General features: G+C 50.4%; 1 protein-coding gene across 8 annotated transcripts in view; it reads right to left on the bottom strand.

Annotated features, from left to right (window-relative positions):
* CHL1 (cell adhesion molecule L1 like) overlaps positions 1-16,711 on the bottom strand; it is a 162,018-nt gene that overhangs the window by 61,865 nt on the left and 83,442 nt on the right. For all 8 annotated transcript variants that reach the window (XM_066244613.1, XM_066244612.1, XM_066244611.1 and 5 more), the window contains 3 exons: positions 14,620-14,798; positions 7,515-7,620; positions 5,162-5,349 (listed from right to left, as the gene is read on the bottom strand). In XM_066244613.1, the coding sequence (XP_066100710.1) occupies positions 5,162-5,349; positions 7,515-7,620; positions 14,620-14,710 (385 nt within the window). In that variant the 5' untranslated portion in view covers positions 14,711-14,798. The remainder of the gene's footprint in view (positions 1-5,161; positions 5,350-7,514; positions 7,621-14,619; positions 14,799-16,711) is intronic.

The raw sequence follows: 16,711 nt of genomic DNA, 5'->3' as shown, positions 1-16,711 counted from the left end.
CTAGCTAACAGATACAAAAATTGCAGCTCTCCCAAACAATAAAATGGAATGCTTTGAAACACTGGAGGATTTAGACATGGATACTCCTTGCAGCACTGCTGATAACAGCCAAAAGTTGACAGGAATCCAAACGGACATTGCCAGGTGACTAGATAAACCATGCAGTACATCCATGCAATGGAATATTACTCAGCAGTGAAAAGGGAACGGGAAAAAACAAACCGAAGGTGCGTACAAAGGCTTCCGTGGGTAGGGACAGTCATGGGACGTTCAGCCACTGAGCTCCCATGGAAACTTACGTGGCTAAAACCTTCAAGGTGACCAAGGAAAACATTAAAAATGGAGAGAGATAAATGACAAAACTTTAAGCACCGAGTCTCTATTCATAGAAACATGGAATTGAATCTCCGCCGTTGAAGAGAAGACTCAGTTGATAAAGGTTAGGGAGAGCTTGACCGGGTCTCTGATTTATGTAACTTCCCAGGAACCGGGGCGGGGGTCCCATTCAGGACAGAAATGGTCACACAGACAGCGGCTGGGCGGTGAAGTCATTTCAGGAGGGACCGGGCAGGATGCACAAGAAACTAATCTATTTTTCTCTCCTCAGAGCAGTAGAAAAACGGAGCCATGAGCCGCATGTGGCCCCGATCCGTGCCCGTCTCCCGACTGCGACACCGGTGGTTCCTGCCGGCTCCCTCACCGTGTTCGGGTCGGTCTCCACTCGGTTGGCTTCAACAGCCAGAGAAAACATATGTTTTGGGTTTTTTTAAAATCTTTTAATGGCAGAAGCGTAGACTGCAGCCTGCCATTTCCTCCTCTAGCTGCTGCCTCTGCCTCTGTGTCTCCATAGCAACCGCCACAATTCAGGTTAGGGATCAGCCTAACGCCGCCGTGTCTTCAACAACAGATTTTTAATGAGTCTCTCTCTCTCTCTCTCTCTCTCTCTCTCCTTCTCTCATCTTATTGCAGTGAACTAATTTCAGATAGACAAGAGATAGATGATTAATACTCAACAGACAGAGAGATAGATGGGATGACAGGCGGACGGATGACGGATTGATCGGCCTGGTTTTACGATCCCCCAACCACAATATCCACGGCAATCTCTCCTGATCCGGAATTCATTAACATTTGCTACTGAATGTCACTTCAAACCCAAACTGCCGAGACCATTTCCAGGTTCACATGTCCTCGCTCTGTTCTTTACGACGCTACAAAATTTCACTCGTAATCGCGGGACATCTAATTCAGACACGCCGGCGTGCTGCACACCTGCTCACGTCACCTGCACCAGAGGACCACGGGCCGGGAGAATGTGAGGGGTAAAAAGAAGGAAAAAAAAATACGACGGACACTCTTACCCCCCCCCCGCCCCCGTGACACCACACACAGGGTGTCACCACGACCTTTCTGTCTGCTGAGCGTCTGTCTCCTCCTCATCCTGTCAGAGGCGATGGCTGTCCTGAATCTTATTGTTATCAACCTATTGTTTTTATTACCGCACAAAGCGGTAAGCAACTCCTAAGCAAGATGTTACTCTTGCATATTTCTGAACTTCCATAGATACAGTGTGTGCATGTTCAGCGGGTTCCTACGGTTCATCAGTTTTTACTGCTGAGTTGTATTTTTCTGTCTGACTATAGAACAGATTTATTTGCTCAGTTGTACTGTAATGGGGTTCATGTTCTTGGGTATGTGTTGTTTTTTTTATTTTTCCATTGATTTGAGAGAAAGAGAGGAAGGGACAGACAGAGAGAGAGAGAGATGGGGGAGAAAGGAGAGAGAGGGACAGACAGAGACAGAAAGAGAAGCGTCCACTCATTGTCCACTTGGCTGCACACTCACTGACTGCTCCTCGTATGTGCCCTGACCAGGGGTCGACCCCGTGACCTCAGAGTGCCAGGTGGCCACTCTATCCACTGAGCCATGCAGCCAGGGCCTATGCATGCTTTCTTTTATTTTTTATTTTAGTTTTTGGTGATAGAGAGAGAGAGACAGAGAGAGGAACAGACAGACAGGAAGGGAGAGAGATGAGAAGCATCAGTTCTTCACTGCTGCACCTTAGTTGTTTATTGATTGCTTTTCATATGTGCCTGAACAGTGGGTTCCAGCAAACCGAGTGACCCCTTGCTCTAGCCAGTGACCCTGGGCTCCAAGCCAGCGACATTGGGCTCAAGCCAGTGACTATGGGGTCATGTCTATGATCCCACTCTCAAGCCAGATGAGCCTGCACTCAAGCTGGCAACCTTGGGGATTCAAACCTGGGTCCTCCGCATCCCAGTCCGATGCTCTATCCACTGCGCCACCGCCTGGTCAGGCTGGTGTGTATCTTAATACCAACAACGCTGGCATGAGAGCTCCTGGTGTGCGGAGAACTCCCGACTCCTCCAATGCTGTGGGTTGGTTCCAGGTTCTCCCCGGTTCTGCCGGCCTGCACGCCACCATACGAGCTAGTGACAGTCACCAGACAGGACCCAGGGCCCCTGAATGCACCTTGCTCTTCAAGAGAGGCCCCCCAAAATGGCCCTTTCTGTCCTCCTATACTTGTCAGTCAGTTTGGTCACGGTCACAAACGCACAAACAAAAACACCCTGCATAGATTTTTTTATTCAATTATTCTGTATATGAATTCATGGAGAATTGACGGGTCAGATTTACTGAGTCTCCCAGTCCATAAAAATGGTATATTCCCCCATTGATGTAGATCTTTTAAAGATGTTTTTCAATAAACGTGTACCGATGAAAACATCTGGCCATACACGGCACGGTTTAGCTGCTGCAAGCCAGGGTCCTTATGCAGAATTTCTACTGTTTCCCTCCGAAATGAATTCCACTTTCTCTCGCCATGTCTTCATTGAACTGGGAGTTAGGAATACAGTTATTCATTTGCAAAGCTGTACGGCGCTTCTAGCTTTCTTTCCGCTACTGATTCCTAACTTCCCAGCACACGGCCATGTTTCCATCCTCGCTGAGACGCCATCGAGAGTCGGGAAGGGCAGCGCGTGGGTTCAGGCTCCCTGGGCTCCGTGAGTCCTTGTGCCTCCGATGTCTTCTCTGCTCGAGTTTCCAAACAATGAGAAGACAGGGCAGAATCTCTTTCATTTCTATGACTGATCCATCTGTTCCCTGCACAGAGCTTCACACGTTTTATTATTATGCACGCCTAGTGAGCGGACCTCTGGGAAGCCTTTTTAAAATAAGGTCTACTGGCCCTGGCTGGTTCGCTCAGTGGTAGAGCATCGGCCCGGCGTGTGGAAGTCTCAAGTTCGATTCCCGGCCAGGGAACACAGGAGAAGCGCCCATCTGCTTCTCCATCCCACCCCTTCTCACTTCTTTTTCTTTCTCTCTCTTCCCCTCCTGCAGCAAGGCTCCATTGGAGCAAAGTTGGCCCAGGTGCTGAGGATGGCTCCATGGCCTCTGCCTCAGGCGCTAGAATGGCTCTGGTTGCAAGAGAGTGACGCCCCAGATGGGCAGAGCATCGCCCCCTGGTGGGCGTGCCGGGTGGATCCCGGTCGGGTGCATGCGGGAGTCTGTCTGACTGCCTCCCCACTTCTCACTTCAGAAACATACAAATAAATAAATAAATGAATAAATAAATAAGGTCTACGGTGACTGACATGGATACAACCACACCCCCTTTCTTTGGGAAAGTGTTCAGCTAGAAGGTCGTTTCTGCCTGTTTAGTATGACGGTTCTACATACTTACGAGGTGGGTGTGTTATGTTCCAAATAATGTACAGCTCTTCATTCATTAGGAGCATTTTGTCCATTGGCTTTTATCTTGAATTAGTGACTCATACTTGAATCTGTTTCTACTTTGTAAAATGTCTGTGGATCACACTTGGTATTTTTTTTTTTTAACTAGAGGGACAGACAGGGACAGACAGACAGGAAGGGAGGGAGACAAGAAGCATCAGCTCATCGTGGCAGCACCTCAGCTGTTCATTGATTGCTTTCCAATCCTTCCGTTTTCTCTCCTTTCTTGCTTTCTCCTCCTCTGCCTCACAGGACGTAGTTAGATCACCACCCGCTGCGTCTGTGATTTCAGCGTCTCAGTGTCCTCCGCGCAGACGCACACTTTACACGTTGAGTCGGCACCGATCAACAGCCTCCCGTCTGCAGTCACATAAACGAGCGCCACCCCAGCTCGTAGGATGAGGCCGGTGTTTTCCCGGTGTGTGTGGGAAGGGCGTCCTCCTCCACATTCTGAGCGCCTTACGCCTCTGAGTCACGTCAGTGCCTAGAACACTGTAAACAGAACTCTCCACATGGCAGCTGAGGACAGGCTCACGGGTAAGAATTTATTCTCCGTGCCTCTGGTGGGCTCAGGGGACACCGGACCCCTTATTAACATCTGGGAAGATGAACGCCCCTCTGTGAACGCTGGTCCCAGAGGCCCCGCACACAGAGGCCAAGCATGGCGGTGACGAGGTCACAGTTTGGGTGATCACTATTGATAAATGGTACCCTGAACAGGAGAATACCTCCTCGGTTTCCATGGTTACTGTCTACGGCTGATGTCACTGATAAGGACCGGCCTGGCCTCCGCACATCAGGGCAGGAATGTCGGAGCCGGGGTGCTTCAAGGCTCGCTCTGCGCCCCCTGACTTACAGGCAAGGAGCTGCCCGTGGAGTCCTCGTGGGAAGTGGACTGTGACACCCCCTGCCCCAGGCCGTGACCCTGGTGGCCCGTGGGCCACATGTGCGCCACCAGACGGCACTGGGTCGCCGAGGGGGCCGCGTGGGGACCCTGGCCAGGCCCAGGAACCCCGTGACTAAGGAATAGCCCGTGGTCACAGGGCGTGGGGGTGGCCAGTTACTGCAGTGTGACCGGCCACGCCCCACCAGTAAGGCCACGCCCCATCAGTAAGGTGCGTAACTGAGATCTCAGCAGGAGGCAAAACTGACCCTGCGTTTTCCCAAAGCAGACACAGGCGACTGGCAGGGAGGGGGCACCCTCAGGCGTCCCAGGTCACCCGCGGCTCAGGGACAGACAGACAGACTAGGCCCCCCCCCCCCCCCCCCGTCTCCCGTACAAACAATGCACCCGGCACGTGGAAGCTGACTCAGTTCACCCGGGTTGCTCCATCGGCGCCCGGGACGACGCCCACCCAGCCCCGAGCTGGCGTCTGTGAACGCGATCTGCGTGGGCGGTACTCACTGGGGACGATAAACTCTATCTCTTCCGACATGGCGACGCCCAGCTTGTTGGCAGCGAAGCAGCGGTATTTCCCCTGGAAGTGAGCGACGTGGCCCTCGTTCGGGATCCGGAAGGTTCCTGAGTCATTGGAGGGGATGATCCGAGGGTCGGAGAGGTCAAAGGGCTGGTCGTCTTTCGTCCACGTGAACCTGCAACACACACTCAGCTCAACGATGTGGGAAAAGCACCACGTGTCCTGCGGGGCTCATCCACAAACGCAGAGAAATGGCCAAACCAAGACATTTGATTTATGATATTAAAAACACACATATCTGATGAATAGAATAGAAGACATCATACAAGCTGCTGAATGTCTGTGTCTCCCGAAACTCATCTGTGGAACCCAATCCCCAGTGTCAGGGTGTCCGGAGGCGGGGCCTGTGGGAGGTGATCAGGTCATAAGGGTGGGGCCCCAATGAACAGGATCAGTGTCCCTGTGATGCAAGCCTTCCTGCCCTCTCCTCCCCCCAGCCTGTGGGTCACAGGAGGGGACGGCTGTCTGTGACCAGGGAGCGGCCTCACTACAGGCCAGACCGGTGGGCGCCTGGACCTCAGACTTCACACCCTTCAAACAGTGAGAAGTTACATTTGTTCTGAGAGCCACCTGGTCTCTGGGGCTTTTGTTACAGCACCCTGCTCCGGCTGAAACACAGACGAAAACACTGTTGTGACTGAGACAGTAAGACAGTAACCATTAAGTTAGGCATTGTGGTGTTCTTTTCCAGTTAAAGCTATTTTTTAATCTTTCCAGTTAGGAAGGCACAATTTTTGCTAATATTTTGGAGATGACAATCAATGTCAAATGCTTTTTTTTCTATGTCAAATATTTGAGGTTACATCAACATATAATTTCGCCGAGTTTTCTAGTTACAACGGCGCTAGTCATGCCAGTCAAGCATCTCCAGCAGCGGGTTCTAGACCTGTGGGTTGCGACCCCGGCGGGGCCGCCTAAAGCCATCGGAAAATACATAATGCATATCAGGTATTTACATTCCGAATCATAACTGTAGCAAAATTACAGTTATGAAGTAGCCACCAAAATAATTTTTTGGTTTGGGGTCACCGCAACACGAGGAACTGTACTGCGGGGTCACAGCGTTAGAAAGGTTGAGAACCACTGATCGACAGTCTTATGGCCACTATTTAAGTTACTTCACTATGTCCATTTATTTCCCTCTTATGAGCAATACTGTGGTAAACCATCGCTATTTACTTTCTGGTACTTGTCCAAATTTCTCTGTAGGTCCAGAGCGTTCTTTAGGCCAATTGGTAAGACGTCAGATTGATAGACCACCAACAGAAGAACATTTCTTTATGGTTTCTGATCAATGCTGTGAGTTGTGCCACACAGAAATACACCCAGTTCAGCCCCCACCCTGGTAGGTGACAGGGTCCGTCCCGTGGCCAAGGCTGAAAAAGCCTTTATCAATCAATCTCACGGACACGTCACGACTTTCCCTGTGAGTTCATTCGGCATGTCACCCAGGATAGACTCGTGTGAACTTGCCTTTCCTCAGGACCCTGAAGTCTCAGCTAACTACCGGATCAGTCCCTCAGAAGGACAGCTAACCTCCACGGGGCACATTTCCATAGGAGCGTCCTGCCTTCTCCTCCCCTCCTGCAGCCTCCTCTCTCTCTCTCTCTCTCTCTCTCTTTTTTCTCTCTCTCTCCCTCCTCTCTGTCTCTTTGTCTGTTTTGTGTTTTATTCGTTTTACTTCTAAAAAAAACCTACACAGAATGTACTCCTCTAACATCACCAGTGATGATAAGGGCCTAGAGTAACAAGTATTTAATTCATAAAAAGGACCACCCAGAGAGCATTCCACCATCTGGAGGACTAAATATTTCTATGACAGCTTTAAAAACATCAGTAACAACCTAGTCACCGAATGACGTACGTGCCCCATTTAAAGACAGGCAATCATCGCTGCGCATAGAACGCCATGAATAAATGTATTAACTTCTGGCTGAATAAATGCGAACCTTCCCCCAGAGAGACACAGAATCTCCCAAGGTCGGAGCGACCCTGCTCACTCACCTGCCCGGCGAGGATCTGCTAAGGATTTGCACAGAGCTCAAAGCCCCCTGCTAAAGATTCTGAATAAGATGATTTACTTTAGAGGAAAAAATCATCATTTCCACTGGCAAAAGATCACTGGTCCACAACCAGGCTTCGTTTTTATAGACCTGACTGGTAGACCCCACCTGGAGTCAGGTGCAGACCCCCGGTCCCGTGAGCGCGCTATGGTCGAGCGCAGAGAGGGGCGGGGGCACAGGTTGGCAGCCCTCCCTCAGGCGCAGGGACGCTCCTCACCTGGGCTCGGGGTTCCCTTTCGCTTCGCACTCGATCTGGAAATACTCGTCGAAGGGGAAGGCCACCTGCACCTCCGACTGCTTTGTGATCGTCGGGACCTGTTGAACTGAACGGTGACAAAGTGTTTGTACCTCAACACCCTTCAGAAAACCGAGCGAGGTCCAGGGGCCCGGAACAGAAATGCTTGAAGCGTGCTGTTGGTATCGATGAGTAAAGAGGACCATAAAAGAGTAACAGTTACAGAACAAAACTGGCTTTTCCGCTTTGCACAAGGTGTTTAACCCAAAGGAACACAATTCACTGACCGTTGTCACATTGCCGTACACGTCCGTTTTTCTGTAAATCCAGAATAATGGGGCAGTGTTTAAAGCAGAAGAAAAACTGCTGTATCATTACATTTTTAAATGATCTATTTTGAAATTATTGACAATTAGCCTGTATTGAGGTTTATATACATATATATATATACATACTCACATATGTATAATTATCATCTTTAATTAGTTCTGTCATCTTCATGGTTCTGTTTCTTTAGTTTTCCTAAAACATTACATTTAATGTATTATTTTTACCTTATTTCTTTCTGTTGAAATGTGATACCTTACCTAGTAATTTTCTTATTATTGGAAAATGGATTTTCTTCTCATTTTCTTCCAGGCAGCATGACTTAGTCCACACCCTCATGAGAACTCCGTCATTGAACCAGTGACTGATGATGAACGTCCAGGCGTGGACACCGCGGTGACAACCCTGCACAAACCCTAGTCTCCTCGCCAGGGGCGTGTCCACCACGAGCCACATGTCCACGGTGGCTCCCGCATCCCGGCCGTTGACTGACACCACCGTTTAAAATAGTAACATTTTTGACTGATTATCACAAAGGAAAAGATAACCTCCTCGTTCTCTTCATTTTCATTTCCATTTATTTCTTCTGTTAATAACAGATTTTCCCCCTCGGGCTTGTTTATTATTTGTCATTTCCCAATGACCAATTTCCCTTTCTTTATCGCACTTAGATGGGGGGGGATCGAGGTGAGCCCCCTGCCCCCACCCCGTAGAACTTAACACAGATCATCACTACTGCATTAAGCGAACCCAAGATACAAAGTTGGACTCGTGGTGGTGAAGCAGGACGCAGGCCCTGGCGTGGGTCAGATCCTGTCATCGAGCCCTCGGCAGTCTCCAGGGTGACGCACACCATTTCCTGTAGTCAGCAACCTCGAGTCCGGGCACAGGGCTGAACTCAGACGGGGGTGGCAGCCTTCGGGGGGGGGGGGAGCCTGACTCCGGCAAACGTGCTCTGTGAAAAGCAACTTGCCGCCGCTCGGTGAGGCTGATCTGCGCCAGCCGTATTCCTCCGGAGGGAGCACAGTCCAGGCTCATGCCCTGCAGCCACACCGTCCAGAGGGAGCAAAGACGAGGCTCACACCCTGCAGCTCACACCCTGCAGCCACACTGTCCGGAGGGAGCACAGTCCAGGCTCACACCCTGCAGCTCACACCCTGCAGCCACACTGTCCGGAGGGAGCACAGTCCAGGCTCACACCCTGCAGCTCACACCCTGCAGCCACACTGTCCGGAGGGAGCACAGTCCGGGCTCACACCCTGCAGCTCACACCATCCGGAGGGAGCACAGTCCAGGCTCACACCCTGCAGCTCACACCATCCGGAGGGAGCACAGTCCAGGCTCATGCCCTGCAGCCACACCGTCCAGAGGGAGCAAAGACGAGGCTCACACCCTGCAGCTCACACCCTGCAGCCACACTGTCCGGAGGGAGCACAGTCCAGGCTCACACCCTGCAGCTCACACCCTGCAGCCACACTGTCCGGAGGGAGCACAGTCCAGGCTCACACCCTGCAGCTCACACCCTGCAGCCACACTGTCCGGAGGGAGCACAGTCCAGGCTCACACCCTGCAGCTCACACCATCCGGAGGGAGCACAGTCCAGGCTCACACAGTCCGGGCTCACACCCTGCAGCTCACACCATCCAGAGGGAACACAGTCCAGGCTCACACCCTGCAGCTCACACCATCCGGAGGGAGCACAGTCCGGGCTCACACCCTGCAGCCACACTGTCCGGAGGGAGCACAGTCCAGGCTCACACCCTGCAGCTCACACCATCCGGAGGGAGCACAGTCCGGGCTCACACCCTGCAGCTCACACCATCCGGAGGGAGCACAGTCCGGGCTCACACCCTGCAGCTCACACCCTGCAGTTCACACCGTCCGGAGGGAGCACAGTCCAGGCTCACACCCTGCAGCTCACACCATCCAGAGGGATCACAGTCCAGGTTCATACCCTGCAGCTCACACCATCTGGAGGGAGCACAGTCCGGGCTCACACCTTGCAGCTCACACCCTGCAGTTCACACCGTCCGGAGGGAGCACAGTCCAGGCTCACACCCTGCAGCTCACACCGTCCAGAGGGAACACAGTCCAGGCTCACACAGTCCGGGCTCACACCCTGCAGCTCACACCATCTGGAGGGAGCATAGACCAGGCTCACACCCTGCAGCTCACACCATCCGGAGGGAGCACAGTCCAGGCTCACATCCTGCAGCCACAGCCGACAGACTCACTCCGTCCTCACAGGTAAAATCAGGTGTTCAGGCTGCACAAACTCTCCTTGGTCTTGTGGTCTCAGGGTCACTTGGCATGCTTAAAAACTGTCGATTCCAAAGTGCTTTTCTTCATTTGAGTTATTTCTAACAAGGTGTACCACATTAGACACTGAAACTACTTTAGCCCTGGGCCATGTAGCTCAGTTGGTTAGAGCATTGTCCTGATAGGCCAAGGGTTGTGGGTTCAATCCCCGGTCAGGAAACATAATAAAAACATCAACTAATGAGTGCATGAATAACTTGAACAATAAAATCAATGTTTCTCTACCTCCCTTCCTCTGTCGCTAAAATCAATAAATAAGAAAAAAAAACATTTAAAAATTTAAAACTAAAAAAAAAATTATTAAAAGCAATTCTATGACACATTAAAATAAGTAACGTATTTTTATCAAAAACACTAAAGATAATGAGCACAGTGCCCTTGTTTTATTTTGCTGCAAATCCCTTTGATATCTTAATAAGCGTGGATTCTCACATATGTCTGATCAAAGCTGAAAGCAAAAGTTGTTTTGCTTAAAGACACAAAGAAAAAAAAAACTAAGAAAAAAAAACTAAAGGTATGAGGAAAAGCCAGCCTCACACAGAGCTGTATTGACAAGGGCTAACAGGTGTCTCAGTCTTCTCTGACTGTGGGCAGTGCCTTTGGAGAGTGCACCGAACCTAAACAGTGTTGCAAGGTGGAATCTGAAACCATCACGTAAACTTGTCCCACTCGGTTGCATTTAAATGTCTTAGCCCCGTTCTTTTTCACCAAGCATGCTTTTGTAACATCAGAAAAGAACCATCTGGACAAAGTGCTGGTTCACCGAGCCAGGCAGATCGGCAGATGCTGAGACATTTCCTGATACAATATCCAAAATTCATACTTGTCATTATCTTCTCTGATCTAACCAGGAAAGACTTAACCTTGGGAAGCTGTCAAGCTCAGAGTGGAGGATGCAAGGTTGCTACAATTCTGATTTTTGCTTCAACGCTCAGATTTCCTCAGGGTATCGTCAGCTGTCTGTCTGGAGGTGACAGGCTCCCTTGGTCCATGCTCAGTGAGGAACCTGGCGGGGGCGTGAGAGCAAACCCAGCCTGTCTGCTGCCCTTGGAAGGGACCAGGGTGCTCGCCCTGGTGCTCACACAAGGACGCAGCGAAGGTCCTTTGCTACACACAGAATTACTTTGTGTCTGTTTCTTCGTTCATCCCACAGACTATGAAGAAGCAAGTATTCAAGGATGGACGTGTAACAAAAGCAATAATGTTGAACGGTTTCAACAAGGACAAACTCAAGAAATACTCTGTTTTTGTTTTTGTTTTACTGAGAACACACGGTCGTGAAGAACACCATGCGTGCTGGTCTACCTCGGCGACCGCGCCTGGATCTGCACTAAGGCAACGTTTTACCCACCCGTGCTTTTGTGACACAGTGTACGAATCCACACAGTCAAGAACCAAAAATGACACTTAAGTGTCATGATGCAAGACTTGATCTCGCGGATGCCTGAATGCATTTCTGAGGCCCTGAGCGGTCCACAGGTCACCAATGATGGACAGCCAGCTGAGCATAACAGCTCCATGCCATTTACAATGTTAAAATTCACTTTATTTTATCGTTTGCCTAATGAATCTGATAATTCAGTTGTACTGGCTTAGGGACATTAGCCCAAGTTCAGGCTGTATCCACTGGTTATTAATAAATATTTTAGTAACATACAAAAAACATCCACGTCGTCACTGACATCGACCTTGTCTCCGATGACGACTGTTTCCAAGCAGGGCAGGTTGTGAGCTTAACTGCAAATTCATACGATTTAGATGTTACTACAGCTGTAAATGGCAGGGGGCGGGGGGCACAGAGCAGCAAGAGTCCCCGAGATATCAGTTAATGACTCGTGAACAACTTGTTTATCAGAACGTTATTCTGCCCTAAATTTGCCAAGGTTGTAAAGTCTCAGCGATAACTAAGTACTCGGGGAATGGAGCTCACGACCTCCAGGTGTTTATAAGAATATATGTTCCACGTTATAAATCCTTTCTCCATAATTAGGCCAATTACAGAGAAACCGGACGTGTTGACATTCCGATTGAATACCTGCTTTGGTTTCATTCGCTGGTGAGTGCTCTAGCGTAGGGTAATAAGGGGGTGACATTCACCGCTTCCGGACACACGCCATTAATATTTCATAACAAGTGTTGTCTGAGGACCGTGTGTCCCGGAAAGGCGTCAGGAGCGGAGACAACCAGGAGGAGAATGAGGCTGTGGATTAAGACAGACCCTCTTGTCCTCACCACCAGGACCCGGGCGAGGGGATGGAGAGGGAAGGGGCGTGCTCAGAGATGACAGACGGGACGGTGAGGGAGGAACTGCCCTCGGGGGAAGGGGCAGCTGTGAGCCCCCGCCCCACAGGGTCAGCAAGGACCTTGCTCTCTGTTAGGCACTCCCTCCTTGAACCAGAAGAACCCAGAGAAGGTGAATTATTTCCGGGTCCTGCCAGAATTTCTGCCGCCTGGCTGGCACGCACTGTGTGTGTGTGACCAGGTAGGTTTTGGCTCGACTGAAAGTCCCCCTCGAACTGGCACATCCGTGGAACCGGTGAGTGGGATCCTCTCAGAAGGGGCAAGAGGGACACGGAGACCTGACCACCTGCCCAGGCGAGTGGAGAAGGGACTTCTACCTAAGCGGAGGTGCTGCCCGCAGCCTGTGGTGGGAGACTGCGGTGTTGCGTGGCCTGGGGGGGGGCTCAGGCAGTGGTTTGCAGCACGTTACGTCACGGTCAGGTGCTTGCAGCCCCTTCTGTCCCCCTGTAGAGGGTCAGGGTCAGGTCTCTGATGGCACGTGGAACGTGTGCTCAGCTTTCTGAGGCCGAGACTAATTCTCCAGAACACAGTAGGTCTGGAAGGTCACCCGCAATGCCAGGATCCCAATCAACCGCCAGCACGTCCTGAACAGTGACCCTCAGATTCACGTATGGGAAACACGGTAGAGATAATACCTGAACCTTATGGATAAAACGTCTAAACCACCTCTCAAGAGTCTTCATTGCCCCTGTACTGAAAACGCAGGAGAAATTCTCCAAATCTGCACACTGCAAAGTGAATACACTATTTCAGGCACTGTGTTTGCAGATGCAATACTTTTTTTTTTTTTAAATTTTTTTATTATTTTTTTATTATTCATTTTAGAGAGGAGAGGGAGAGACAGAGAGAGGAGAGACAGAGAGAGAGAAGGGGGGAGGAGCAGGAAGCATCAACTCCCATATGTGCCTTGACCAGGCAAGCCCAGGGTTTCAAACCAGCGACCTCAGCATTTCCAGGTCGATGCTTTATCCACTGCGCCACCACAGGTCAGGCGCAATACTTTTTAAACCACTGACTAAGCTCTTATATAATTTCACACGCCAGTTACTTAGACTGGCGGCTGATACCCTATGATGTACTGATCTGTACACTATAGAAATGTCTATTTAATATATTAACTCATTTTGCATTCTTAAACATAGGAGCATTTTGAAAAAGCATATACATTTTATCCAGTTTTTTTTTTTTTTTTGGTCGTGATTAGTTGGATAGCAGTCATTTCTAAATCATAATTGCCCCTAAAATAAACCATGTCACGTATATAAAAAGAACAGCGATTGGTCGTATTTCAGACAATGTTAGCGGCAAAATGCCTCCTGGTCCACAGTGTAGGCTCCTTCGAGCCCAGTTTGCACAGAAGACACAAAGTCTGAGCTGCAGAAGAATTAGAGCCAGAGCCAGCGCCAGACACAAGCCGTCCAAGAACCGGCAAAGGCAGAGAGAAGTTCTGAGGCCAGATTGCTGGAAATACAGTGGTACCTTGACACACGAGTTTAATTTGTTTTATGGCCAAGCTTGTGACTCAATTTGCTTGTGTGTCAAATCGAATTTCTCCATTTAAGTTAACAGGAATGCAATGAATCCCTTCTGGCCCCCAAAAACCACACGAATTTTTTGTTTTATATGCTTATAATAAGAAAATGTACTTTATAAATAACAAATACTGATACACACACACACACACATACACACACACATAATAAGAGAGAATGTAAAGAAATAAACTGGTTGATGAAGTGTATTTACCTTCAAGGTCAGGCGAAGATGCTGGCAGTGGGGGTGAGGAAACATTAGCATAACCATGGCCCTTCCCAAGCAGGAAAGTAATTAGCAATTTCACATACAGCTGCCCAGCGCCATTTTTAACAATAAAAGTGAGCAAACTCAACACACACAAATTTTACAAACTCATTTGCCCAACCCTCCTGATTCCAGTATCCGCTCGTGACTTAAAGCAGAAAGTCCCACGAGTGACTGCTCGTCTCTCAAATCGCTCGTGGTTTAAAGTGCTCGTGTGTCAAGGTCCCACTGCATGTAGAAACCAAGAGAATTCAACCCCTCCTCAGTCTGCAAGTGTCCTACTTAAAAGTCAGACTGTCGTACGAATGCCAGGCAGCGGCCCCGCGCGCCGGCCCTTTACCTGAGAGAGGTATGTCGGAGGCGGTGGCGGAGCTCAGCAGGAGGAGGACCAGGGAGGAGACCTGCCCCCCGACTCCCGGCAGCCGCCCCATGGCTCCGCAGGGAGGAGGGCACCCAGGGGAGCCGCGCTCTGGACCTCTCCTCTCCGTCTGGCTGACAGCTGAGGTTGGTGGGGTTCACCTGGACATTCAGGGAAAAAAGAGAAAGATGGAATGACATAGACCTGAAGCTCGTATTCCCTGAAAATGTCAACAAAGCAGCAAGCCAATATGTTTTTTTCTGTTGGCAATAGTTGTCCATGGTGAGGAGGCTTCTCGAATAACCAGCCAGTTCTTCAGATCGGGCACCTGACCCCAAGGAGTCATGGATTAGGCATCGCAAAAGTGTCGGGGGCACAGCTCCAGGACACGTCTCCGTGGACGTGGACGGCGCTGTGTGCTCAGCGCCCCGAGTCACACCTCACTCCATCAGCGTCTCTGCCCCCCGCCTCCCTCCACGTCCCTCCATCAGCGTCTCTGCCCCCCGCCTCCCTCCACGTCCCCCTCCCCTTCTCCCTCCGGCCGGCCCCTCGCTGTCATCTGTGTCTGTGAGATTGTTTCTTTCCCTTCACCTTTGTCACCCAGGTCCCCACCCCCACCCCCTCTGGCAGCTGCCCTCCTGCTCTCTCTCTCTCTCTGTGAGTCCGTCTCTATTGTGCTGGTTAGTTCATTTTGTTCATCGGTTCCACATGAACGAGCAATCACCTGGCACCTGTCCTTCCCTGCCCGGCTTCTCCCACTCAGCACAGTGCTCGCCGGGTCCCTCCCCGCTGCTGCCGAAGGTAAGATCCCCTTCCTTTCTTATGGCTGAGTAGTATTCCATCCTGTAAATGTACCACGGCTTTCTTTTTACCCACTCAAAATATTTCTTAAAATGATAAATAATAAGTCACGTTAGTAATAAAAAAATGTTTTCAAATGTCTCCTTATGTGAATTGACACCCACGTTCCTCGTGTAATTAATTGTTCCAAACAACCAAATAAGATGTATTAAAAAAAAAAAAACTTTCATTATGAAAAGCAGAACATGGCCTGACCGCCAATCTGTAAACTGCGGGTGGGGCTCACCCAGCCATGTAGCCGTTTCTGAGACGAAAAGTCTGAAGAGAGAAGAATATGCCCTTCGAATCCTCCCTTCCCCCTCGTCTGAGACACCTGGGAACAGTCATCTGATTCAATCTTCATAGTTACGTAGCTCCCGTCCCCTACAATCTGCTGTCTAATATTCTGTCCCGTTAATATGCACAGCTGAGTTCTTTAAGGGTGCCTCACGTGCTTGTCCAGTGAGCTGTCCTCTCTTCGCGAGCAGAGAGGCTTTTGAAAACCATGATGTGGATAGGAGGCCATATGTCCAGCTTCACAGGTCCCCTTCCCCGGGCTGCAGGGCTAGCACAGGGGACGGCCGCGGTAGTGAGAACCGCTCAGCCCCAGGGTCTCCTAATTCAGGCCAGGGGCCCCGTGGCCTCTAACGGCCACCGCGCCATGGCTCATCGGGACCAGTTGTTCAACGGTGAGGACCTGACTTCCGTTGCTTCCACGGTTTGAACTACGTGGTCTGGACCCAAGAAACTCTCTCCCTGAAAAAGGGGGGAACCCTGAGCCCCTGGCTTAACATAAGGCTGTAAGTTTAGAGACATGGCCTGACCTGTGGGGGCGCAGTGGATAGAGCCTCGACCTGGAACGCTGAGGTCGCCGGTTCAATACCCTGCACTCGCCTGGTCTAAAGCACATGTGGGAGTTGAAGCTTCCTGCTCCTCCCTCCTCTCTCTCTCTCTCTCTCTCTCTCTCTCTCTTCTCTAAAAATGAGTAAATAAAAAATAAATAAAAATAAATGATGTGACACCGGTCGGTGACCCCATCCATTCCCAGAGTATGAAGGATGTTAATTCCGCATCTGACCCTCTCCTCCCCCGCAGGGATGCGCTTCCATTGACCTGAGACTTATAAGGTACAAGGCTGTTTCATAAACATCGCTGAAGATAAAATGGGACCCCCCCCCCCCCCCCCCGTGAGCAGGACGCCACTGGGTGGTGACCGCAGCCCCAGGGAGCTCCC

The sequence above is a fragment of the Saccopteryx bilineata genome, chromosome 10 (assembly GCF_036850765.1).
Source record: "Saccopteryx bilineata isolate mSacBil1 chromosome 10, mSacBil1_pri_phased_curated, whole genome shotgun sequence".
NCBI classification, from domain to species: domain Eukaryota; kingdom Metazoa; phylum Chordata; class Mammalia; order Chiroptera; family Emballonuridae; genus Saccopteryx; species Saccopteryx bilineata.
The sequence above is the reverse complement of the archived record's forward strand: the minus strand, read 5'-3'. Positions and strand labels throughout refer to the sequence as shown.